Here is a 27,887-nt window from a genome sequence, read left to right as displayed (position 1 = left end):
CATGATTCTTGCCATTCTCCTTTGACCTCTCTCATCAACGAGCTGTTTTCGCCCACAGGACTGCTGCTGACTGGATGTTTTTTGTTTGTCGCACCATTCTCGGTAAATCCTAAAGACTGTTGTGCGTGAAAAAGCCCAGGAGGCCGGGCGTTTCTGAGATACAGGAACCGGCGCGCCTGGCACCGTCGATCATACCACGCTCAAAGTCACTTAGGTCACCTGTTTTGCCCATTCTAACGTTCAATCAAACAGTAACTGAATACCTCAATGCCTGTCTGCCTGCTTTATGTAGCAAGCCACAGCCACGTGACTGTCTGTAGGAGATAAACATTTTCGTGAACGGGGTGGTGTACCTAATAAACTGGTCACTGAGAGTATATGCAGTTGAAGTCGGAAGTTTACATACACTTAGGTTGGAGTCATTGAAACTCGTTTTTAGTTTTGGCAAGTCGGTTAGGACATCTACTTTGTGGATGACACAAGTCATTTTTCCAACAATTGTTTACAGACAGATTATTTGACTTATAATTCACTGTATCACAATTCCAGTGGGTCAGAAGTTTACATATACTAAGGTGACTGTGCCTTTAAACAGTTTGGAAAATTCCAGAAAATGATGTCATGGCTTTAGAAGCTCCTGATAGGCTCAAATCAAAAGGAATCAGCCAAGACCTCAGGAAAAAAAAATTGTAGACATCCACAAGTCTGGTTCATCCTTGGGAGCAATTTCCAAACGCTTGAAGGTACCACGTTCATCTGTACAAACAATAGTACGCAAGTATAAACACCATGGGACCACGCAGCCGTCATACCGCTCAGGGAGGAGACGTGTTGTCTCCTAGAGATGAACGTACTTTGGTGTGAAAAGTGCAAATCAATCCCAGAACAACAGGAAAGGACATTGTGAAGATGCTGGAGGAAACGGGTACAAAAGTATCTATATCCACAGTAAAACTAATCCTATATCGACATAACCTGAAAGGCCGCTCAGCAAGGAAGGAACCACTGCTCCAAAACCGCCATTAAAAAGCCAGACTACGGTTTGCAACTGCACGTGGGGACAAATATCGTACTTTTTGTAGAAATGTCCTCTGTTCTGATGAAACAAAAATAGAACTGTTTGACCATAATGACCATTGTTTTGTTTGGAGGAAAAGGGGAAAAGGGGCTTGCAAGCCAAAGAAAACCATCCCAACCGTAAAGCACTGGGGTGGCAGCATCATGTTGTGGGGGTGCTTTGCTGCAGGAGGGACTGGTGCACTTCACAAAATAGATGACATCATGAGGTAGGAAATTTATGTGGATATATTGAAGCAACATCTCAAGACATCAGTCAGGAAGTTCAAGCTTGGTCCCAAATGGGTCTTCCAAATGAACATTGACCACGTTTACTTCCAAAGTTGTGGCAAAATGGCTTAAGGACAACAAAGTCAAGGTATTGGAGTGGCCATCACAAAACCCTGACCTCAATCCTATAGAAAATGTGTGGGCAGAACTGAAAAAGCGTGTGCGAGCAAGGAGGCCTACAAACCAACTCAGTTACACCAGCTCTGTCAGGAGGAATGAGCCAAAATTCACGCAACTTATTGTGGGAATCTTGTGGAAGGCTACCCGCAACAATTTTAAAGGCAATGCTACCAAAACAAATAAAGTGTATGTACATTTCTGACCCACTGGGAATGTGATGAAAGAAATAAAAGCTGAAATAAATCGTTCTCTCTACTATTGTCACGCCCTGGCCATAGAGAGGCTTTTTATTCTCTATTTTGGTTAGGCCAAGGTGTGACTAGGGGTGGACGTTCTATGTTCTTTTTTCTATGTTTTTGTATTTCTTTGTTTTTGGCCGGGTATGGTTCTCAATCAGGGACAGCTGTCTGTCGTTGTCTCTGATTGAGAACCATACTTAGGTAGCTCTTGCCCACATGGGTTTTGTGGGTAGTTATTTTCTGTTATGTGTATGTCACCTTTCAGAACTGTTTCGTTTCTCCATTGTTATTTTGTTTAGCGTTCTCGGTTTAATAAATATATGATGAACACTTACCACGCTGCGCTTTGGTCCTCACCTCATTCCAACGACAATCGTGACAACTATTCATCTCACATTCTAAAATAAAGTGGTGATCCTAACTGACCTAAAAACAGGGCATTTTTACTAGGGTTAAATGTCAGGAACTGTTTAAATGTATTTGGCTAAGGTGAATGTAAACTTCCGACTTGAACTGTATGTGTTTTTCTGAGGCTTTGAAGAGGAAATTATACACATTGTCTGGCCTGTTTTTTATATATTTTTTTATTTTTAATGAAAGCTCTGTGAACGTGAGAATTTCATGAGAATTCAAGACTTAAGTATTCATGCAAGTGTTTGCATAAGTCCATGGATTGATAGTACATGATTCTTTGTCTCCCAGACACCTGCTAGGTGGGCACACTCTTTGGCATGGAGTAAAAGAGGGAATCGAATCACTCTGCCCTTTTTCTGATTGACCAGTAACACTCCTATAGAGGTAAAATAGTGATTCCATCAGTAGGAGGTATAAACTGGATTCGAAAGCAATCAGAACGTATATTAGCCTACTTCTATCTTGTTTAGGTTTTTCACCCACCTCATTTTGGTCCAAAGGAGAGTTGTATAGGCACAGCCTAGTCAAGCCAGCGGTGACTGACCACTCTCTCTGTGTGTTTACGAACAACAGGCAAGGGGTTTAAAATGGGTCTACGTAATTGACAAAGCAGCAGCAATGTTTGTTGTGATTTATTGGAGATTTTTTTGGGGGGGGGGGTTCTCAATGATTTAGTGTTGTTCGTCAGAATAAGTATCAGTAAATGTGCTTAGTGAAAAGAAGAGCAACGGTCTTAGATATATTCAACGCCGTATTACCAGGAGTCACGACTGCAGCGGTGGCTGTCAAGTTCAAGGAATAGTTGAGGACACAGAGTATGAATAAGAGCTGCAGTCTGTCCTCACCCATTGTTGTGTCTGTGCGTTGTTCTGAGAAGGGAAATGAAACTTTCTTTTTTTTCTGTCAGTAAATGGATAGACGTCAGAGAATAGTACTCAGTAAAAGGCAAGGGCACCAAGAACTCACACAATGTTCCTCCGCTATTCCCAGAGACCCATTTCCTCCTTCTGTTTTGTTGTTCACTGTTCTGTTCTTTGGAAAAGATCAGCAGTGGGGGAGATGTGCCACCCCCTTTGTTGGCACTGCAAAATGGGCAGTGCCAACAAAGCGGGTGGCAGATTATTTGAGAGACTCAGGTGTTCTACTTCCAACCTTGTTTTGAGGATTCAAATACAACAGAAAAACAAGGACTTGCGTACATGGCCTACATCACTTTTGTGTGCAGAGTTGTTTATCACCAGCTATTCATGTTTCGAGAGTTGGCTGTTGATAATTGGCTAGTGTATCACCACTAACACTTATAACCCATTGATGCTGCATCTATTCCCTAAACTCAAAATCAATATTTTCTATCAAGTCTCTCATATCCCAGCACTCTTTAAACCATACTTTTAAAACAAAGTGCCAGTACAAATGTGCATAATGCAGTCAAGTGTACAGTACTGCATCATGCCTCGCCAGACACCTCAGTGTTGTCAGCTGAGAGCTGAGGAGCTCTTAAGTCAAAGAGGCTACTCATGTCTCCTCTTACTCTCTAGCACAAGACTCTCATTCTCTGCGTCTACCACATTTTCCAAATGTCTACATTTTCCACCTAAAGCATCATTCATATAAGCCCTGCCCTATGTAAGCTAATATTTTCCCCTGGCTCATACCTAATCCTATACAAGGCAGAGGCTTCCAAGGATAGCGCGGTATGTACCCCACCCGTTTCCTCATAGAAGTGTCTGTGACGTTCTAACTTCTACACAGATGGATGCCTCCACTACTGGTATCAAACATTTGCAGTTGTAACGGCCGTCGTTGGTGGAAGAAGGTGAGGACCAAGGTGCAGCGTGGTATGTGTTCGGCATGTTATTAAATATAACTGAAATCAAATCAAATTTTATTTGTCACATACACATGGTTAGCAGATGTTAATGCGAGTGTAGCGAAATGCTTGTGCTTCTAGTTCCGACAATGCAGTAATAACCAACAAGTAATCTAACTAACAATTCCAAAACTACTGTCTTATACACACAAGTGTAAGGGGATAAAGAATATGTACATAAAGATATATGAATGAGTGATGGTACAGAGCAGCATAGGCAAGATGCAGTAGATGGTATCGAGTACAGTATATACATATGAGATGAGTATGTAAACAAAGTGGCATAGTTAAAGTGGCTAGTGATACATGTATTACATAAAGATGCAGTAGATGATATAGAGTACAGTATATACATATACATATGAGATGAATAATGTAGGGTATGTAAACATTATATTAGGTAGCATTGTTTAAAGTGGCTAGTGATATATTTTACATCATTTCCCATCAATTCCCATTATTAAAGTGGCTGGAGTTGAGTCAGTGTGTTGGCAGCAGCCACTCAATGTTAGTGGTGGCTGTTTAACAGTCTGATGGCCTTGAGATAGAAGCTGTTTTTCAGTCTCTCGGTCCCAGCTTTGATGCACCTGTACTGACCATTTCTTTTGACTGGGGATGCCACTCTTCCATAAAAGGCTCGCCTTCTGGATGATAGCGGGGTGAACAGGCAGTGGCTCAGGTGGTTGTTGTCCTTGATGATCTTTATGGCCTTCCTGTAACATCGGGTGGTGTAGGTGTCCTGGAGGGCAGGTAGTTTGCCCCCGGTGATGCGTTGTGCAGACCTCACTACCCTCTGGATAGCCTTACGGTTGTGGGCGGAGCAGTTGCCGTACCAGGCGGTGATACAGCCCGCCAGGATGCTCTCGATTGTGCATCTGTAGAAGTTTGTGAGTGCTTTTGGTGACAAGCCAAATTTCTTCAGCCTCCTGAGGTTGAAGAGGCGCTGCTGCGCCTTCTTCACGATGCTGTCTGTGTGGGTAGACCAATTCAGTTTGTCTGTGATGTGTATGCCAGGGAACTTAAAACTTGCTACCCTCTCCACTCTCCACTCTCCTCTCCACTCTCCTCTCCATGCCGAGCTGTAGTCGATGAACAGCATTCTCACATAGGTATTCCTCTTGTCCAGATGGGTTAGGGCAGTGTGCAGTGTGGTTGAGATTGCATCGTCTGTTGACCTATTTGGGCGGTAAGCAAATTGGAGTGGGTCTAGGGTGTCAGGTAGGGTGGAGGTGATATGGTCCTTGACTAGTCTCTCAAAGCACTTCATAATGATGGAAGTGAGTGCTACGGGGCGGTAGTCGTTTAGCTCAGTTACCTTAGCTTTCTTGGGAACAGGAACAATGGTGGCCCTCTTGAAGCATGTGGGAAAAGCAGACTGGGATAGGGATTGATTGAATATGTCCGTAAACACACCAGCCAGCTGGTCTGCGCATGCTCTGAGGGCGCGGCTGGGGATGCCGTCTGGGCCTGCAGCCTTGCGAGGGTTAACACGTTTGAACACTAGATAACAAAGTAACAAAAGGCACAACCGAAACAGCTCCGTCAGGTGCAACACACACTAAACAGAAAATAACTACCCACAACCCATAGTGGGAAAACATGCTGCCTAAGTATGGTTCTCAATCAGAGACAACGATTGCCAACTGCCTCTGATTGGGAACCATACCAGGCCAAAAACATAGAACATAAAACATAGAATGCCCACCCCAACTCACACCCTGACCAAACCAAAATAGAGACCTAACAAAGGAACTACGGTCAGGACGTGACAGCAGTTCTCTGGTCTTTTCACATTAGCACATCTCTCAAATGTAATATTGATGGGGGCTCCTCTGCTAGTGGATAAATGAGTCCCATAATATATTATTCAACAGCAAGCCTGTACTATCTGGAATGAGGAGATGCAGGCATTTGACCTCATCCAGTATTCATACTCACTGTACATCAGCAGTCTCTGATCTTTTGCATGATCTGTATTGTCTTCAGCATAACAATTATTGTTTTATTTCCTATTGCATATGTCTGTAAACAGGGACTCCGTCTCAAGCAATGGTCCCTTTAATTTTACGTTTACTGTGAACACTGAGGCTGTACCGACTTTAAGTTGCAGTTTTAACAGTGGCCAAGTTGGCTACTGTGGCTATTTGATCATAATGTAGGTCTACCAGAGTGGCCTACCATCAACAACAATGGAGAAAATGCATCCCATAACATTTTAACATGTAAATAGCTGTTATATCATTCAGCCTACAGTAGCAGATAATGTGTGGTGTTCAATGTAGGCCTACATTCCATGAGACTTTTGAAAAAAAACATGCAGGGCTTGACATTAGCCTGTTTATCCACTTGTCCACTTAACATTATTGCAGAGAATCAGACAAATTAAGCTACCCTCTGCCTTTAACATTGCCCCTTTAAGACAAAAGAAAAAGCTCTTTACCTGACTAGCTTTTGAAAGATGTCAGGAAATGCACACATTTTGTGCTCTTCTAGGAAGCAATCACTCCCCTATTGCTGACTTCAAATGATCTATAACTGGGCTCGTAACTCACTAACTAGCAAAGGATATGAACAAAATATGCACATGCGGCTACATGCAGCTCTTGCTTTGATCTCAAAACAAGCTCATCTACTCATGATCATAGCACTCCAATTCAAGTAAATGGCACAGATCCATATTTGGCAATGGTCTATTTGCATTTAGGCCTACTGCAGCTCTGATTGGTTATGCCGCACGGTCTGTGTAGAGTACAGGCTGAGTCGGTCTGTGTAGAGTACAGGCTGAGTCGTGCACAGTAGAATCCTACTCAGATGCTTTCTGCCTACAACAAAATGTCTTTCATAGTTCGTTTTGTTTTGGTATGTTGCACTGAAAGTGCCTAATATTGCATTGATTTGATCACAATTGCCACAGTAAAGGGAAACCTTGATAGTGTTAACTAACAGGGAAAATCTCGTGCTTCTCTTCGTGGGCTCTGATTTTTCTTCTGTGCCTGTGCTGCAGTCCTGGGGGAGCTGCGTGGCAGTCTCAGGGCCACTGCGTGCCCGCGCATGCACGCACGCAGTTTAGAGGGAACTGTTGTCTCAGTGATGGCTAATTAAGGGGATTTAAATGCTCACTTGAAAGGTCAACCTCTGTGAAGGCACATATCATTGTTTATATATATTGTTTATTTTTTTACCCCATTTTCATGATATCTAATTGGTAGTTACAGTCTTGTCCTATCACTGCAACTCCCGGACGGACTCGGGAGAGGCAAAGGTTGAGAGCCATGCATCCTCCGAAACACGACCCTGCCAAGCCACACTGCTTCTTGACACAGTGCTCGCTTAACCCGGAAGCCAGCCACACTAATGTGTTGGAGGAAACACCGTACAACTGGCGACCGTGTGAGTGTGCATGCGCCCGGCCCGCGACAGGAGTCGCTAGAACACGATGGGACAGGGACATCCCGGCCGGCCAAACCCTCCCCTAACCCGGACGATGCTGGGCAAATTGTAGGCCGCCTCATGGGTCTCCCGGTCACGGCCTGCTGCGACACAGCCCGGGATCGAAACCCGGATATGTAGTGGCACCGCTAGCACTGCGATGCAGTGCTTTACACCAGCCACTCCTTAGTTGCCCTGGCTGTTAGTTTCGGGTCGTTGTCATGCTGGAAGACCCAGCCACGACCCATCTTCAATGCTCTTACTGAGGGAAGGAGGTTGTTGGCCAAGATCTTGCGATACATGGCCCCATCCATCCTCCCCTCAAAGCATCCCCAAAGAATGATTTTTCCACCTCCATGCTTCACGGTTGGGATGGTGTTCTTGGGGTTGTACTCATCCTTCTTCTTCCTCCAAACACAGCGAGTGGAGTTTAGATGAAAAAGCTCTATATTTGTCTCATCAGACCACATGACCTTCTCCCATTCCTCCTCTGGATCATCCAGATGCTCATTGGCAAACTTCAGATGGGCCTGGACATGCGCTGTCTTGAGCAGGGGGACCTTGCATGCGCTGCAGGATTTTAATCCATGACGGGTGGTGTGTTACTAATGGTTTTCTTTGAGACTGTGGTCCCAGATCTTTTCAGGTCATTGACCAGGTCCTGCCGTGTAGTTCTGGGCTGATCCCTCACCTTCCTCATGATCATTGATGCCCCACGAGGGGAGATCTTGCATGGAGCCCCAGACCGAGGGTGATTGACCGTCATCTTGAACTTCTTCCATTTTCTAATAATTGTGCCAACAGTTATTGCCTTCTCACCAAGCTGCTTGCCTATTGTCCTGTAGCCCATCCCAGCCTTGTGCAGGTCTACAATTGAACCCTGATGTCCTTACACAGCTCTCTGGTCTTGGCCATTGTGGAGAGGTTGGAGTCTGTTTGATTGAGTGTGTGGATGCAGTTAATACAGATGCAGTTAATACAGGTAATGAGTGGAGAACAGGGGGGCTTCTTAAAGAAAAACTAACAGGTCTGTGAGAGCCAGAATTCTTACTGGTTGGTAGGTGATCAAATATTTATGTCATGCAATAAAATGCAAATTAATTACTTAAAAATCATACAATGTGATTTTCCGTCTCTCACAGTTGAAGTGTACCTATGATAAAAATTACAGACCTCTACATGCTTTGTAAGTAGGAAAACCTGCAAAATCGGTAGTGTATCAAATACTTGTTCTCCCCACTGTACAACACTTCTTCTCGGGTTGTAATGAACGTGTGTGACCTGAACAGAGCCTTTAAGACCCAGTAAGAAGAAACAACTTCCTGGTGGCATTTACATGTCCTTGCTGAGTGGGAGGAACTGCGCTCTTGCCTGGGGGGACTGGCCCTATGAAAATGAACATTTTGCTAAAACAAGCCAGGCTGTCTCCACTGGGACCTTGTTTTTGCATAACAACACAGCAGCACACACACACTAGAATGTACATTAAAAAGATTGCTTGTTTGCTTTGATTATCCCTGTGGTGTTGGCTGTCTGTGTGGATGTTTGGTTCTCAATGAGTGAGAATAGCATTGGGTTTGTAGTGGACTGGAACCCAGGTATTACAGTGAAAGGGAGCTCCATTGGAAGGGATTGAAAGCTCTATACTAAGCTATATGTAATGTGTATGTTGACATGGAAGGGGAAACTTGGAAGCACATGAAAAGGTGCGGTGGGTCTGTTAAATGTTATCACTCTGGAGAGCTCTGTCATTACAAAACACTGCATCACAGTTCTAGCGCAGTTTTGTTTGTGCAGTTATCAGTTAGTGGGAGCTACCAGAGGGGCTTCTGGAAGAACCCCACCCCAGGCCTCCTACCAGACAATGTTATTTTGGCCTTTTATTTTGGAAGATTTAGTGATGTCTCACAGTCTGGTCTAAAAAAGACCATTTGGGCAAATTAAATATTCTACTTCAGTCCAAAACAACTGTGCAGGCCATTATTGTCCCATCAATCTGATTTCATATGAAACCTAAACAAACTGTGGTAAATGTGACGAAACTAGTACAAGATGTTGTGGGCTTAAAATATGTTATACTACAGGCAGTTGTTCAGTGTTAAAGGCCCAGTGCAGTCAAATGTGATTTTCCTCTGTTTGTATATATATTTCCAAACTATGAGGTTGGAATTATACTGTGAAATTGTGAAAATTATGATAATGCCTTTTTTAGTGTAAGAGCTGTTTGGAAAGACCGCCTGAAATTTCAGCCTGCTTTGGTGATATGGATTTTTTTGGCATGCCTGGTGACATCACCAGGTGGTAAATTAGTTAATACACCAATAAGAAAGAGTTCCAAAACTCTCTGCCAATAACAACTAGTTTTCAGTTTTCCCCTCCCCACTCAGACCACTCCTAGACAGTCCGAGCAAAAATCTTGCTTGAGAAATTGCTCTTTGCTAAGAAGCCATTTTTGTTTGACCATTTAATTGAAAACAATCACAGTAAGGCACTTAATTGTTACCCAGAAATGGTTTGATATGGAGATAAAAACGACTACATTGGGCCTTTAAGACTACTAACAGGCCTACTCTGTCCCTCCCAGACATAGCTGTAGTGGAGATGACGGACGCTTTCCGCCAGCCCTCCCTGTTCTACCACCTAGGTGTGAGGGAGAGCTTCAGCATGGCCAACAATATCATCCTGTACTGTGACACCAACTCCGACTCACTACAGTCCCTACAGGTAAACTGCACATTTTGCACTAATTTTATTTTTTATTCTCTGTGTACTTTTTAAGCCTTTAAGTGCACAAGGTCACAGTCTATATTTAGAATATGAGTGTGCGGGGAACATGTAATAGCTGTCATTGCTGTTGTGTTGTTGTGACAGGTAAACACATCAGTGATTTGTTGGTGGGAGATGCATTAACACCTAGGCAGGATATGGTGTGTTTCATAACATATTAGGGCTATGTAAAAATAGCCTTTGACTGAAGAAAAAAAATCAACACACAGAATTTGGTTTAACATTGCACCTCTTTACCTCTGTTTCACCCTTTAGTCTTGTAAAAGAGAATGTTGTTGACATTGAAATGTGTTATGACAGACTGACTCATATCCTGGCATTTAAAGGCCCAGTCTAGTCAAAAATGTGATTTTCCTGTGTTATATCTATACTGAACAAAAATATAAATACAACATGTAAAGTGTTAGTCCCATGTTTCTTGAGCTGACATAAAAGATCCCAGAAATGTTCCATATGCACAAAAAGCATATTTCTCTCAAATGTTGTGCACAAATTGATTTACATCCCTGTTGGTGAGTATTTCTCCTTTGCCAAGATAATCCATCCATTTGACAGGTGTGGCATATTAAGATGCTGACTAAACAGCATTACACAAGTGCACTTTGTGCTGGGGACACAAAAAAAACACTCCAAAATGTGCAGTTGTCACACAACACAATGCCTCAGATTTCTCATGTGTTGAGGGAGTGTGCAATTGGCATGCTGACTGCAGAAACGTCCACCAGAGCAGTTGCGAGAGAATTTAATGTTAATTTCTCTACCGTAAGCCGCCTCCAACATCGTTTTAGAGAATTTGGCAGTACATCGAGATCCTGAGGCCCATTGACGTGCCGTTCATCTGGAGCCATCGACGCATGTTTCAGCATGATAATGCACGGCCCCATGTCGCAAGGATCTGTACACAATTCCTGGAAGCTGAAAATATACCAGTTCTTCCATGGCCTACATACTCACCAGACCCATGGAGCATGTTTGGGATGCTCTGGAATGACATGCACGACAGCATGTTCCAGTTACTGCCAATATCCAACAACTTTGCACAACCATTGAAGAGGAGTGGGACAACATTCCACAGGCCACAATCAACAGCATTATCAACTCTATGCGAAGGAGATGTGTTGCGCTGCATTAGGCAAATGGTGACCACACCAGATACGGACTGTTCTTTTTTTATCCACCCCCCTACCTTTTTGTAAAGGTATCTGTGACCATCTGTGACCAACTGTATTCCCAGGCATGTGAAATCCATAGATTAGGGCCTAATGAATTGATTTCAATTGACTGATTTCCTAATATGAACTGTAACTCAGTAAAATCTTTTGAAATTGTTGGATGTTGCGTTTATAATTTTTGTTCAGTGGATACATTTCCACACAAGATTGGAATAATACTGTGAAATTGTGAAAATTATGATAATGCCCTTTAAGTGTAAGAGCTGTTAATTTAGCTAAAACCTCTCTGCCAATAACAGCTAGTTTTCCGTTTTTCCCCTCCCCACTCAGACACCTCGCACACAGTCATAGCAAAATTCTTGCTAAGCTCTTTGCTAAGAAGCAATGTGTTACTTTTGACCATTTGAATTGAAAACAATCACAGTAAGGTGCATAGTAGTTACCCAGAGATGATTTGATATTGATCTTCTTTTTTTTTTAAATGGCTGCAATGGACCTTTAACCTTTTGGCCCTGAGTCTGTCAGGTGATGAATGCACAGTCGAGTTAACATTAGCCTAAATTGGTTTGAAAAGTGAGAGGGCCTTGCAGTCACACGGGAATCCCCTATCAATGACCGCCACCAAAACAACAAAGGCATGCAAGGGAGAGAATGAGGGGGAGGGGAGACGATGGTTTCTTGTGTATATATGCAGAAACCAAGATAACCCCACACACTCCTGTGACCTGCTCTGCTCTGCGACTGTCATTGACATTTTTAAAAAAAAGCATTGCAATCTTTTGAAATTGTCGTAAATTCCTCAAAGAACAAGTCATATTTTACAAAGTGTACCCGAACATAGATATTTTGCCTGTAATCTTGATAAACTATATCCTCCATCTTAACTACACCCTGCAGTAAAAAAAAATAATAATAATGCCTTTCTGTGGTGGTGTTAACATATCACTATCAGCCTGCAGTCTTCAAACAGTGCCAGCTCCCTTATTGAGGGTTAAGAGTAACAATGGCTGCTGTGTTAACCGTTATAGATTGTTTAGAATAAAGAGACTCCATTGTGTACAAGTGCTAAGGCTCAACCTCTTTTTAAAGTGCCCTTTTGCCATGTTTAATATCTCCATGGTTGTTTGCTGGCCCTTAGCGTGCACAATACAGCACCGCAAAATGAAATGTTAGTGCTGATGTATCCGCGTTTCAACTGGTTTTGTTTGCAAGTGCAGGAGTCCATTTATAGCTTGACTTAAGGATCGCTCTAGTGAACTGTGACCAATGTAATGCTTTGTGATTATCTATCCACAGTGCAGTATTGACGTTTCTCTTTTTCTCTTGCAGGAGATCGTTTGCCAGAAGAACACTGTAAGTGCACAAACTAAACACTGTGTCTCTATTTCAAAGTTGTTAATGGCACACCTCTCTTATCTCTTCCTTCATTCACATTTCCTGTGTGAAGGTAAATGCAATAAACTGATTTTTACTCATGCCAACATTCAGCAACGCAGCCGTCGCTGCAACCATCAAACACTTTTCATTACCCAGTTCACTATCCCTCTAGTTTGGCTTTGTGCATTCTGCTGTGTGTACAGTAAACTAAAGCATTTCCCCTTACTCGGAGAGCTTTCCAGAATAGCTGTACTTGGTTGACAGGCAAGCCTTATCACCAGGGTGACTGGGGTGCTTTGGAAAGCAGAGAGAAAACGAGAGAATGAGTTGACTCTCATTTCCGATTTCCTGCCTTCCTGCCGTCTGTAACAGTGTCTGCCACTCCTTCTGCCTAGTGATAGCCAGGTCAGACAAGGAGGCACCACACTGTCTGTTTGTCTGTGTCTGTCTGGCTGGCTGGCTTTCTTATACAGAATAATAAGATATGGTGACATTGATGCACTGTGGCATGAGGGGGGGAAAAGCTGTGAGGTTGAGGAAAGGGCATGGACAGGGGGCCTCCTCAGCAGCAATGAGCCACCTGCCGGGCTGGTGCTGCCTATAGGGCTAATGGGAGCGACAGGGTTGCCCTCCTCAAGCTTAGCTGGTGTAATTGACTTTACGGAGTGGAATAAGGTGGCTTGGTGCTCCAGGAAGCAGGTTGATGGCTGATCGGTGTGTTGTAACAGAGCCTGCATTACAGTGAGAGTCCACTGCCGCCATCCGTGACTGACTGTCTTTCTCTAGTTGTATCTACACACCACGCCCCTTCTCTCTGCTCTGAGAGAACAAACACACCACGCCCCAGAAGGATATGACACATTAGTGGCACTCTGACCAAGGGCTTATATCACATGGTACACCACTAATCAGAACAAATTCCTGGATTGTTTTATGGCTGCAGCCAGCCAGGCGGTCATACAGGTATTAGGGCTAACGATTAATGTTAAGTCATTACTCACACACACTACTTATCCCCGTCTACCCATCCCCCTTTATGAATAGGTTAATCCTGTACTGCCTGACTGATATTTAACTCCTTAATTACCATAAAGTGCTAACACACCGGCTAAGTCCCAAATGGCACGGTATGTATTCCCTATATAGTGCACTACTTTTTGTCCAGAGCCCATATGTAGTGCACTATGTAGAAAATAGGGTGCGATTTTGGGACACACCCCCAGTTTTCGGTCCCTCTCTGCTCCTTAAGATTGTTGTTTTGTGGACCTGCGTGCCACCTACTATTACCTAATACAGTCACAAACAAGAATCTAATGAGACTCAAAGACAGGTGCTGCTGGGGTTGCCGGAGCGAAGGACGGCCCCTGGCGACTAAAACATTTATTATGATGTGTTGTCATCATGTGATCCGCCGGGCCATGACTCACACTGAGTGTGTGGCTCAGTATAGTACAGGAAGGATGTCGTAATCTGTGGATGCACCTAGCCGTGACAAGCCGCCACAGATTATTTTGGGAAGTTATGGCATGACTAGTGATGTCATAAAAAAAACATGATTGGAGAAGAGGAAGCCGTTTTACTGTGGATCGTTCCAATTTCTACAAGCAGAACTTAACCCTCTGTTCACTTCCTTTTGTTACACACGTGAGTAGCAAAGCATCCCGGGTGTGTACTTGAAGATCAAAGTGATACAGAGAGATTCAAATATCCACTGACTGTGCAGACTCAGGATGCATCTGGGCAGCACAACTGATGCGGATCAGCAAAATCCTTTTTTTGTTTTTTTTTTACTTCTAGTATAATTTGGTCAGGATCCATCAACGTAAGCTTTTCTAGTGCTGAGTGTTGAGTATACCGTGAATAACAGACTACAATGACAGACATCAATGATAGATTTATTGGTACTCTCTACACCACATGCAAATACAGCTGGACAAGAGCAGTAAGACAGACCTGGTTTGAATTGGATTTCCATGAGCAACATGAATGGGAGTTTTAAGGGCAGCTCTGCCCTGAGGGCAGTGTGAGCAGTTCAGTCAGTCAGATCCTAATGTCACTGTAATTACTGATGTGGATCTGTCCCCCAGGCCACCGGCTCTTCAGACAGACTCATTATGTCCAATTCTCCATGGGTACAACATCACCATTGTCCCTGCAGATCAGGGTGGTAAATTACTAGCACACAAAAAAAGGCCCATACCACTGTCCTCCCATTGTACAGTCAGGTCCAGCATTATTGGCACCCTTGATAAAGATTAGCAAAAGTACTGAGCTATATTGTATGCTACATGTTTTAATACCAATACAATTTCTCAGAGAAAGCGATTTTGATTAACAAGTAAAAATGTATTTTCTCAAAAATAAAACAATTATTGGCACCCCTGTTTTCAATACATTTCAATAGCTCCACTTGCGAGGATAACGGCACTGAGACATTTTCTCAAATGTTTTATGAGATGGAGAACGCATTGGGAGGGAACTTAGATCATTCCTTCATACATAATCTTTCCAGATCCTTGATATCCTTCATCTGTACTTATGGACTGCCCTCTTCAATTCAAACCACAAGTTTTAAGTCAAAATGTAGATTTTGTGTCAAATAAACAATTTCTTTGTGGATGTTGATGTGTGGTTGGGGTTATTGTCTTGCTGGAAGATCCACTTGTAGCCAACTTTCAGCCTCCTGGCAGAGGAACCAGGTATTTGGCTAAAATGTCCTGGTACTTGGTAAAGTTCATGATGCCCTTGACCTTAACAAGGGCCCCAGGACCAGTGGAAACCAAATAGCCCCATAACATCAATGATCCACAGCCATATATTTTACAATAGGTATGGGGTTCTTTTATGCTTCTGAATTCTTCTTTCGATGCCAAACCCACTACGGGTGTACGGGCCAAAGAGCTCTATTTTCATATCATCCTACAAATGTAAACGCCTGGAGTTTGCTAAATGGCATTGGTACTTGGATTGGAAAGATTCTTTATGGAGTAGCGGTCTAAGATCTCTCCAAATGTGTTCTCCAATTTCATAAAACATTTTACGAATTTACTCAGTGCCGTTATCCTCTCAATGGGAGGAAAATAAATGTGCCTTGTTACTTTATCGGAGTTATTGTATTAGTATGAAATAATATAATTTCCTCTTTTTTTGTTTATAATATAGCTCACTAGTTGTATTATTTATTATGTGGTATTTTTTTGCTAATCTTTTATCAAGGTTGCCAATAATTCTGGACCTGCGCATGCAGTCAATAGGGCATGTAAGGTGGATGCTCTGTTGCTGTTCTCAATTTCTCCAGTCTTCATATTGGGGTAGACTTTACCGAGCAAACTAATCCAAGTATTTGTGATATTTAGCTATTTGACCCATGTCTGACACTTACACATCAAACCAACTCTACATGCACCACAACCCATGATGTTGTTTCTGCTTTTTCCCCCCAGACCTGCTCAGCCAACTACAGCTTCATCCCATACATGGTGACGCCCCACAACAAGGTGTACTGCTGCGAGAGCAGCCTGATGAAGGGCCTGACGGAGTTGATGCAGCCCAGCTTCGAGATGCTGCTGGGGCCCATCTGCATGCCCCTGCTGGACCGCTTCGTCCAGCTGCTCAAGGTGCCACAAGCCAACTCCTGGTGAGTAGCAGAGAAGTGTTTTGGGTTAGGTGCTGGGCCAGCTAGCCCATAGGTCCAACACCTGGCGAATAGTATAGGTTTGGGGTAGATAGTGGCTTGGGAGTTTGTCGGTTAGACACTGGGCCTAAGACCAGCCCAGAGGTCCACATTCAGCCTGACTTGATTTGTAGAAGTCACTTGTTTCTTCTCCCACCAAGCTGTAGTGAAACAGGTGTCATCTCACTAGGGAGGTAGGTGTGGTACTGTAGTTGGGAATGAGTTGTGAACACGCATGACAAGGTGATTATTACAGAGCTGTTATTGCCAGCAGAGGTGTAATTACATTGACCTAGCGTGTACTGGTTTTTGTGTTGTCTTGTGTCATTTTCTGTGGTTGATTATGCAATATGGGTGGCTAGCTGGTGAAGTGCGATAGCCCTTTTCGTCGGATATTGCACTTCTTGAGTATTCCTCAGAAGACATTGTATTGTCCAACTCACTCGTTTTCTATATTTTTTTAAATAGCTTTGCAACATATTGGCCTGCATAACAATCTCAGTTTCAATGTTAGCTTTACTTAGCTATGTCCTAATCTTTTAGGGTTTTCTCTCTGCCAATGTTCAGCATCACTGCCTCTCTTCCAGGAATAATGAGTCATGCTTTAGAGAGCTGAGAGAATTTGCTCTTTGGATGAATGTTTTGTCTCCTGAAATGTGCTGCTTCAACAGTACAGTGAAGAAGACGTTGAAGGGGCTCTTTTCCCAAAACCTATTTCCCCAGAAAATCATACCAAGACATAGCAATGGGTTCTTTGCAGACAATGTTGATTTCATGTTGATTTCTAGTGTGAAATAACATATTTATGAGTCTCTCTGTTTCCCCTTTGTAGCCAATACTTCAGAGAAACCATTCTCAACGAGCTCCGGAAAGCGCGGGAGTTGTTCACGGGGTCGGAGCTGGCCTCAGAACTCAGCCGTATTCAACAGCGATTGGACAACGTAGAGTGCCTTTCAGCTGACATTGTCATCAACCTGCTTCTGTCCTACAGGGACATCCAGGTACATGTTACCCTCTTTTATGCTTGTCGAATGCTGTTGGCACAGTCACTTTAGGCAGACTGCAATGCCTCAGCAGTCAGCATAAATGTGTTCGGGCCTCCCTTGGCTACTAGGCATTTCAGAAGGACTACCTGCCTGTGGAATGCTGCAGGCTAAGCCTTTTGTCATCTTTCTGTGGCTAATCGTAAGGCTACTGCACTCCAGTCCGTTCTCTTTGCACTGCGATGCCAATCACCCTACAGGCTCCCATCCCGCCAGCCTTAGCAGCCACCAGCCACATTAATAAATGATACAAACGACCAGAGCTACAAGGAGAAAGTGAATTATTGAACACGTTTTGGATAAATATATACTGGACAAGAAATGGTGGAAGAGACGACATTTGAATTTTTTGAACTACTTGAATAAGCCAACAGTGTCCTTCCCAAGTGCAGTGAAGTGACTTTGTAAGGGAACACGAACATAGACATTTTAGGTTTGACGTTAACGATAGCAACCAAGATGGCTGAGTCCAACAATCTGTTTTTCTATGTTTGTATTGTAATGCAGGATTATGAATCTATAGTGAAGCTGGTGGAGACCTTGGAGAAGCTTCCTACATTCGACCCTGTGGCCAATCCCCATGTCAAGTTCCACTATGCCTTTGCACTGAATCGGTAAGACCCCGAGTATGTCACACCTGGTTTGTCTGCACACGCACACACTCACACCCTCACACACAGATGCACACACAGATGCACACACAGATGCACACACAGATGCACACACAGACGCACATACAGACGCACACACAGACCTATGCATGTGCTAAACACGTGTGTCTGTGCTCTGGGTCGGAACGTCACAGATGTTCAGCTTGGAAAGTATTTTACTGCTTGCTCTTTAACATGCTGCCTCTCTTGTCACTGGTTCTCCTGCATGCTACAACGCAACACTGGTGTCTAGCCAGTTGGGTAAAAGTACCCAGTTGTCATACTTGAGTAAAAGTAAAGATACTTTAATGGAAAATAACTCAAGTCAAAGTGAAAGTCACCCAGTAAAATACTACTTGATAGAAGTCTAAAAGTATTTGGTTGTACACATAATTAAGTATCAAAAGTAAATTGAATTGCTGAAATTTCACATTCCTTATATACATGTTTTTTTTAAATCTTTTTTTTTTTTACAGATAGCCAGGGGTGTGCTCCAACACTCAGACATCATTTAGAAACAAAGCATTTGTGTTTAGTGAGTCTGCCATTTCAGAGGTTGTAGGGATGACCAGGGATGTTCTCTTGATAAGCATTCAACATGCAACTTGTACTTTTTGGGTGTCAGGAAAATGTATGGAGTTAAAAGTACATTCTTTTCTTTAGGAATGTAGTGAAGTAAAAGTTGTCCAAAATATAAATGCCCCAAAAAACGACCTAAGTAGTACTTTAAAGTATATTTACTTAAGTATTTTACACCATTGCATGTTATACCCTCAAAGAAACACATTAAGAAACCTGTTGCACATTCTTTGCATAATTGAATGTCTCAAAAATGAAGGTGGTTGCCATGAGTCTGTGTGCTGGTTTAGACAGCAGCCTCTTTGTTCACAATTTCCCCAACTGGAGGTGGTTCATGACTCAGCAGTTTAGTACACCATTGCAAGAACTTGCCATTATCCTGTAATAATGAAGCATGAATGATGAGAACTAAACATGTCTGAAAAGCAGCGTTTTCTGTTGAGTCATTGCATAACAGGGAAGTGCTAGGGTTGAAGCCTTGCCTGTTGCACAATCCCCCCCCCCCCTCCATGTTTGCCTACTGCATGACTGGAGTGGGCTAGGCTGACTCACTGCTTAGCTTCACCCCCCTCCAGTTGCCCTTCAGCGGCACTCTGGTATTGAAGTGAAAGCTGGGGAGAGGAAATAGCTTCCCGTTCTTATGCTTATTTAGCATTCATTTATATGGCTCTGTTGAGATCCATATTAGTGTGCCCATGCCAACTAAGTTATTCCGACCACGAGGCTCACACTGGGATGCTGTTCGGCTGCCTTGTGAAAGAGCCTGTGGAGACTTTGTTGTCCCCCTTTGGGGTGCAAAGAAGAGGGATAAAGAGGAGGCTTAAGAAAACTGAAAGACTAATCTGACAATTATAATTCATATTCAGACAATGTATGTACAAAATAGAATGGGGTCTGAGGGAGGGATGGAACGTGGCTCCCGTTCGCTTGGTAAAGCAGCATTACAGTATGGATTGCGACTGACTGCCGACAGATCAAGTGCTTGGTCATTACTGCGTGCTTTACTCCAGTTCTCGCTAATACCCTTAAACCCAGACAGTCCAACACAGGAGTTAGTTGGCCAGGTCTGTAGGGAGGTAATTGAACCCACTACCCTCATGAAATGTAATCTACAGTCTTTTGATGCCTTCCTCTCTGCCAAGACATAGCGCTTTGGTGTTACACACACACACACACACACACACACACACACACACACACCGGCTTGTCTCATGTTTATTCATCCCCCTCTCTCAGTGTAGACCATAAGAGACAGAGACACACCCAGACAAACTCCCAGGACAGTGCATTCGGAAAGTATTCACACCCCTTCACTTTTTCAAATTTGTTACGTTACAGCTTTATTCTAAAACGGAATAAATTGAGAATTTGTGTCACTAGCCTACACACAATACCCCATAATGTCAAAGTGGAATTATGTTTTTAGAAATGTTTACAAATTCGTTAAAAATGAAAAGCTGAAATGTCTTGAGTCAATAAAGTTGTCAACCCCTTTGTTATGGCAAGCCTAAATAAGTTCAGGAGTACAAATGTGCTTAACCTTTTACTGCAGTGGGCTAAATCAGGGACACAGAATGTTTCTTGGTAGTCTTAAAAAAATCAACTTTGAAACAAAACTATACACCTCACACACATGGTTATGAGCTTAATAAAAGAAGACACCTGTACCATGTCAGATATAGAGTTGCAATGTATTCCATTTTGAGTTTGCATCCCAATATTACACTTTATATACAGTACATCACAGAAGACTGAAATATATCAAAAGTGTTTGACATAGAAACACTGGATTTTCTGTGCTTCAAAAATAAGTATATTTAATTAATATGGAAATTAGGAAAAATATTAATAAGATTCCACCCATGATGCCACAAGAGGGTGATTTGGTCATTTGACTGCAGGAATTAACAAGTCACATAATAAGTTGCATGGACTCACTTTGGGTGCAATAATAGTGTTTAACATGATTTTTTTATGAATACCTCATCTCTGTACCCCACACATAAAATTATCTGTAAGGTCCCCTAGTCGAGCAGTTCATTTCAAACATAAATTCAACTACAATGACCAGGGAGGTAAAGAAAAAACAGACATTGATATTCCTTTTCAGCATGGTGAAGTTTTTAATTACACTTTGGATGGTGTATCAATACACCCAGTCACTACAAGGATACAGGTGTCAACATGGTTGTTGACCTTGATGATCTTTTTGGCCTTCCTGTGACATTGGGTGCTGTAGGTGTCATGGAGGGCAGGTAGTTTGCCCCGGTGATGCATTGTGCAGACCGCACTACCCTCTGGAGAGCCTTGCGGTTGAGGGCGGTGCAGTGCCCGTACCAGGCTGTGATTCCAGCCCGACAGGATGATCTCGATTGTGCATCTGTAAAAGTTTGTCAGGGTTTTGGGTGAATTTCTTCAACCTCCTGAGGTTGATTAGGTGCTGTTGCGCCTTCTTCACAACACTGTCTGTGTGGGTGGACCATTTCAGTTTGTCTGTGATGTGTACCGAGGTACCTAAAACTTTCCACCTTCTCCACTACTGTCCATTTAATGTGGATAGTGGGGTGCTCCCTCTGCTGTTTCCTGAAGTCCACAATCATCTCCTTTGTTTTGTTGAGTTAGAGGTGGTTTTCCTGACACCCCACTCCGAGTGCCCTCACCTCCTCCCTGTAGGCCGTCTTGTTGTTGTTGGTAATCAAGCCCACTACTGTTGTGTCATCTACAAACTTGATGATTGAGTTGAAAGCGTGCATGGCCATGCAGTCGTGGGTGAACAGGGAGAACAGAAGGGGGCTGAGCACGCACCCGTGTGGATCCCCAGTGTTGAGGGTCAAGGAAGTGGAGATGTTGTTTCCTACCTTCACCACCTGGGGGGCGGCCCGTCAGAAAGTCCAGGACCCAATTGCACAGGGTGGGGTTGAGACCCAGGGCCTCCAGCTTGATGATGAGCTCTGAGGGTACTATGGTGTTGAATGCTGAGCTGTAGTCAATGAACAGCATTTTTACATAGGTATTCCTCTTGTCCAAATGGGATAGGGCAGTGTGCAGTGTGATAGCAATTGCATCGTCTGTGGACCTGTTGGGGCGGTATGCAAACTGAAGTGGGTCTAGGGTGACAACAGACTGGGATAGGGAGCGATTGAATATGTCCGTAAACACACCAGCCAGCTGGTCTGAGCATGCTCTGAGGACACGGCTAGGGATGCCGTCTGGGCCAGCAGCCTTGCGAGGGTTAACACGTTTAAATGTTTTACTCACATTGGCCACTGAGAAGGAGAGGGCTCAGTCCTTGTTAGTGGGCCGTTAGTGGGCCGCTAACCCGGACGACGCTGAGTCAATTGTGCGCCGCCTCATGGGTCGAACCTGGGTCTGTAGTGACGCCACTTGGGAGGCGGCAAACCATTTCTGTATGGACCTCGCTTTGTGCTCGGGGGCAATGTCATGCATTGCCACAGTTGGAAGCACCGAATTGTCTAGAATATCAATGTATGCTGTAGATTTCCCTAGCACTGGAACTAAGGGGCCTAGCCCAAACCATGAAAAACAGCCCCAGACCATAACTGCTTCCAGAGGCAGCGACGGAGGACAGACCATTTTTATGCGCTTCAGTACTCAGCGGTCCCGTTCTGTGAGCTTGTGTGGCTTACCAATTTGTGGCTGAGCCGTTGTTCCTCCTAGACATTTCCACTTCACAATAACAGCACTTACAGTTGACCGGGACAGCTCTAGCAGGGCAGAAATTGTACAAACGAAATTGAATGTCACTGAGCTCTTCAGTAAGGCCATTCTACTGCCAATGTTTGTCTATGGAGATTGCATGTCTGTGTGCTCAATTTTATACACCTTGAATTCTATACACCACAAATTTGAAGGGTGTCCACATACTTTTGTAAATGAGATATTTCTGTATTTCATTTTCAATGCATTTGCAAAATTCACTTTCATTTTGTCATTATGGGATATTGTGTGTAAATGGGTGAGATGTTTTATTTATTTTGAAATCAGGCTGTATGTAACACAAAATGTGGAATCAATCAAGGGGTATGAATAATTATTGTAGTCCACTACACCCTGTTCAAAAGCAGTGCACTAGAAAGGAAATAGGGTGCCATTTGAGACTCACCGTCTTTGGTTATTCCCTCTTCTGTGTTATTCAGGAGGAACCTCCCGGGGGACCGTCAGAAGGCCCTGGACATTATGCTGCCCCTGGTGGAATCTGACAACCAGGTGGCCTCAGACATCTACTGCCTGGTGGGACGCATCTACAAGGACATGTTCCTAGAGTCCCACTTCACTGATACCAAGAGCAGGGACAGTGGCACAGCCTGGTGAGTGAGTGAGTGAGTGAGTGAGTGAGTGAGTGAGTGAGTGAGTGAGTGAGAGTGAGTGAGTGAGTGAGTGAGAGAGAGAGAGACTGGTGAGAGCCTGGCTACTGATGAGGGTAATTACCAACCACTCCTCGCCAGCTAGAGGAGTAGAGATAGAGAGGTCTTCCACCTCTCAACTACAGCTAACGAACAGCAGTGTCATCTGCCTCGGAGCAAAGAGCCTCCAGGTGCATTCTGAAAGTAGCTGATTTGAAACAGCAGCGCCAGTGATATTCTAAAGATAACCATTCCAGGAAGACTGCAGTTATGTCTCTCGTCGAGCTGATTCATGGCATCTCGTTTGAATAACTTGGGCTGTCCTTGTCCTCTGTTCCAACCCAGACGACGTCTTTGGAGAGCCTTCTCATGTTATTCACACTCATTCCCTCAGTGGAACAGATTGCTCATGAAGTAAATTAGGTTTTTATCTGTGAGAGTCAAGCTTTATGCAATAAGTGGTTCCTCTGTGCACCCTGCTCAATAATCCTGTAGTTATTTCTGGATGCTTTTTTACAGACTATAAAGTTCTCACCAAGGACACATCAGAAATGACTGTAGGAACATAAAGTTATATTTATAAATGAAGCATTGGGTGTAATATTGGCCTCTCTGTCCTTCCTCTCAGGTTTAAAAAGGGGTTTGAGTCCGAGCCGACACTACACTCTGGCATCAACTACGCCGTTCTACTCCTGGCAGCGGGACACCAGTTTGACGCCTCCTTCGAGCTCCGCAAAGTCGGTAAGTAGCTAACACTTTATTCCCCTTGATATCTGTTTGGCCTTGAGCTGCCTGATGGCGCATTGGAATTGGCTCGCTACTCTGTTTTTCATTAGAGCTGCTGGTGGCTAATAATAATGAAGTTACTGATCTGCATTCCCACTGCACTGCGGTTACCCTCATGTCATAAAGCGTGAGATCAATATCAACTCATGTGACAGACACTGCTCATTCAAACGAACTGCTTATGATGAGACACTCCCATCAAAGGTAGCCTGGGTGTGAACGGAGAGCCTGCTACTGTACTGCGGGGGTTAATATGAAACATCCGATCTTACGTAAACAATGACGTTTCCATTTTTTTTGCTTGCCATTACGTTTCCTTATTTTTTTTGTGTTTTTTTTTTTTGCAAGGGTGTTTTGTGCTGTTTGGCTCCCAATCCTCTGTGTTTGCTGTGAGATCTGAGGCTCAGAAAGAAACTCAGGAATGTGAGAAACAGGACAGACAGGCCTGGGAATCAGCCGTGGGCCCCGTTCCCAGTCCTTAGCCCCTTACCTGCCCTCCTCTACTCTGCGCTGCCCCGGGCTACATGAGTAGGACATGTAGTGGCAGCTTGCCTCAGCGAGGCCAAAAACAGCCATGTTCTATTATCACTCTGCAATATAGTAGCAACATGGCAACCAACTACATTAGATGTTAAAACGATTCCAAAGAGGGCATTGAGATCCTCCAAGCTGCATTTCAGGTGAAATGCCTAACATAAGAGTAGGCTACTGGGGTATACAGTGCCCAGCCTATTCCCAAACCCTTGAAATAACGCACAGTATATAAAGCACATAAGATATGGCAAATTATGTACCTTTAGAAAGACCTTGAACAATAAAACTATGGGAGCATTCAACAGTGTGCAGTATCTTTAAAAAAATATTATTATAATATGTCCCTAACCTGACCTTGTTCTCCTTTCCAGGAGTGAAGCTGAGCAGCCTCCTGGGGAAGAAGGGAAGCCTGGACAAGCTGCAGAGCTACTGGGACGTGGGCTTCTTCCTGGGGGCTAGCATCCTGGCCTGTGACAACACTAGGGTCATACAGGCTTCAGAGAAGCTCTTCAAACTCAAGGCCCCCGTCTGGTGAGGGAGGGTGCTGTTTTAAAAAAAAAACATTTTTAATGTAAAGATCAACATACAGTTCATTCGGGAAAGTATTCAGACCCCTTGACTTTTTCTACATGTTGCAGACTTATTCTAAAATGTGTTAAATTATTTTTTCCCCCTCATTAATCTACACACAACCCCCCCCAAAAAGACGAAGCAAAAACAGGTTTTTAGAAATGTTTGCAAATGTATGAAAAGAAAAAAAAAGATATCACATTTACAAAAGTATTCAGACCCTTTACTCAGTACTTTGTTGAAGAACCTTTGGCAGCGATTACAGCCTTGAGTCTTCTTGGGTATGACGCTGCAGGATTGGTACACCTGTATTTGGGGAGTTTCTCACATTCCTCTTTGCAGATCCTCTCAAGCTCATAAAAAGGTTGTATGGGGAGCGTTGGTGCACAGCTATTATCAGGTCTCTCCAAAGATGTTCGATCGGGTTCAAGTCTGGGCTCTAACTGGGCCACTGAAGGACATTCAGAGACTTGTCCCAGAAGCCACTCCTACATTTTCTTGTCTGTGTGCTTAGGGTCGTTGTCCTGTTGGAAAGTAAACCTTTGCACCAGTCTGAGGTCCTGAGCGCTCTGAAGCAGGTTTTCATCAAGTATCTCTCTGCATTTTGTTCTGTTCATCTTTGCCATGATCCTGACTTGTCTCTCAGTACCTGCCGCTGAAAAACACCCCCACAGCATGATGCTGCCACCACCATGCTTCACTGTAGGGATGGTGCCAGGTTTCCTCCACACCAGACACTTGGTATTCAGGTCAAAGTGTTCAATCTTGGTTTCAGAATCTTGATTCTCATGGTCTGAGAGTTTAGGCAAACTCCAAGCTGGCTGTCATGTGCCTTTTACTGAGGAGTGGCTTCCGTCTGGCCACTCAACCATAAAGGCCTGATTGGTGTGCTACAGAGATGGTTGTCCTTCTGGAAGGTTCTCCCATCTTCACAGAGGAACTCTAGAGCTCTGTCAGAGTGACCATTGGGTTCTTGATCACCTCCCTGACCAAGGCCCTTCTACCCAGATTGCTAAGTTTGGCCGGGCGGCCAGCTCTAGGAAGTGTCTTGGTGGTTTCAAACTTCTTCCATTTAAGAATGATAGAGGCCACTGTGTTCTTGGGGACCTTCAAGGCTGCAGAATTTTTTCAGTACCCTTCCCCAGGTTCTGTGCCTCAACACAGTGGGACCTTATATAATATAGACAGGTATGTGCCTTTCCAAATCATGTCCAATCATTGCATTTACCACAAGTGGACTCCAATCAAGTTGTAGAAACATCTCAATGATGATCAATGGAAACAGGATGCACCTGAGCTCAATTTAGAGTCTTATTATTTTATTTAATACATTTTTGAATAAGGCTGTAACGTAACAAAATGTGGAAAAAGTCAAGGGGTCTGAACCTTTCGAAGGCACTGTATACACTGAGTGTACAGAACCTGCTCTTTCCATGACATAGACTAACCTGGTGAATCCAGGTGAAAGCTATGGTCCCTTATTGATGTCACTTGTTAAATCCACTTCAATCCGTGTAGATAAAGGGGAGGAGACCGGTTAAAAACAGATTTTTAAGCCTTTAGACAATGAGACATGGATTGTGTATGTGTGCCATTCAGAGGGTGAATGGGCAAGACAAAAGATTTAAGCGCCTTTGAGCGGGGTATGGTAGTAGGTGCCAGGCTCACCAGTTTGTGTCTAGAACGGCAACGCTGCTGGGTTTTTCATGCTCAACAGTTTCCCATGTGTATCAAGAATGGCCCAACACCCAACACCTTGACACAACTGTGGGTAATATTCAAGTCAACATGGGCCAGCATCCCTGTGGAACGCTTTCAACACCTTGTAGAGTCCATGCCCCAACAAATTGAGGCTGTTCTGAGGGCAATATTAGGAAGGTGTTATTCATGTTTTGTACACTCGGTGTAGACAACTTATTTAAACCTACTTTGCACAATTTAAATGTCATTTATTTTTTTGTAGTCACACGGGTTATCCGTCATATGGATGATTTTTTTGTGGTAGATCTTTCTTTTTTTTTCTTTTTTCTTCAAATATTGAAATTGACTGGAATTGGTCAAACTCAAAGTTTAATACATGTACAAAATGACCCTCTTTCCCATAAAAGTATGGTCATGACTGTCTGACATGAAAGGGCAGTTTAACTTTGCCCCGCAGACAATCGATCTGAGATCCTTAAGTTTCAGTCATGCGGTTTCAGTCATGTGTCGACCCTATTCTTTCAAGCTCAAGATTTTGACAACGTATTCAAACAGATTTTCATCTGTTTTAAGTGCATTTTCTTTTTCTGCGTTCAATGGCCTTTAAAATGTATTTCAAGCTAACGTTTGTGTTGTGGGCACCCCAGGTATCTGAGCTCTCTCGTGGAGACCATCCTGATTTACCAGCATTTCAAAAAGCCCTCTGTGGAGCAGCCGCCACCCAAGCAGGAACTGGTGGACTTCTGGATGGACTTCCTGGTGGAGGCCACAAAGAAAGACGTCTCATCTGTCCGTTTCCCAGTATGTCTCCCTGATGTGACTGCCACTCTTCCTTCCTGGCATTCTTCACTCTTTAGACTTGAACTTGACAGTTAGACATATACTGTACACACATAAACCATAACAATGGCACCAACTGAGGCAGTGTTCCTAGAATGTTTACTTCTCTGCTTTATTGTGAAATGTCTCGAGGTGATATTGGTTGTCCTCTTTTCCAGGTGTTGATACTGGAGCCCACGAAAGTCTATCAGCCTTCGTACTTGTCCATAAACAACGATGTGGAGGAGAACACTGTCTCCATCTGGCATGTTGCTCCTGATGACAAGGTAAGTTACTGACCACAGGAAGAGTGTGTGACAACTGCCCCGTGCCTTTGCTTTGTGGTTTTTCTTCCACTGGAAAGAGTCTCATAAACTAAGTATGTCTCTCTCTTTCTCTGCACTGACACATTT

At 43.7% G+C, this 27,887-nt stretch overlaps 1 protein-coding gene across 1 annotated transcript in view; it reads left to right on the top strand.

The window, feature by feature from the left end:
- LOC112217549 (mitogen-activated protein kinase kinase kinase 5) overlaps window positions 1-27,887 on the top strand; it is a 59,439-nt gene that overhangs the window by 8,513 nt on the left and 23,039 nt on the right. Inside the window, exons 2-11 of the mRNA XM_024377902.2 lie at window positions 10,004-10,143; window positions 12,708-12,731; window positions 16,199-16,392; window positions 17,261-17,429; window positions 17,979-18,085; window positions 22,858-23,028; window positions 23,693-23,805; window positions 24,756-24,915; window positions 27,303-27,456; window positions 27,654-27,761. Coding sequence (XP_024233670.1) covers window positions 10,004-10,143; window positions 12,708-12,731; window positions 16,199-16,392; window positions 17,261-17,429; window positions 17,979-18,085; window positions 22,858-23,028; window positions 23,693-23,805; window positions 24,756-24,915; window positions 27,303-27,456; window positions 27,654-27,761 — 1,340 coding nt within the window. The remainder of the gene's footprint in view (window positions 1-10,003; window positions 10,144-12,707; window positions 12,732-16,198; window positions 16,393-17,260; window positions 17,430-17,978; window positions 18,086-22,857; window positions 23,029-23,692; window positions 23,806-24,755; window positions 24,916-27,302; window positions 27,457-27,653; window positions 27,762-27,887) is intronic.

The sequence above is a fragment of the Oncorhynchus tshawytscha genome, linkage group LG18 (assembly GCF_018296145.1).
Source record: "Oncorhynchus tshawytscha isolate Ot180627B linkage group LG18, Otsh_v2.0, whole genome shotgun sequence".
Lineage (NCBI taxonomy): Eukaryota > Metazoa > Chordata > Actinopteri > Salmoniformes > Salmonidae > Oncorhynchus > Oncorhynchus tshawytscha.
This window is presented reverse-complemented; position numbering and strand designations above follow the sequence as displayed.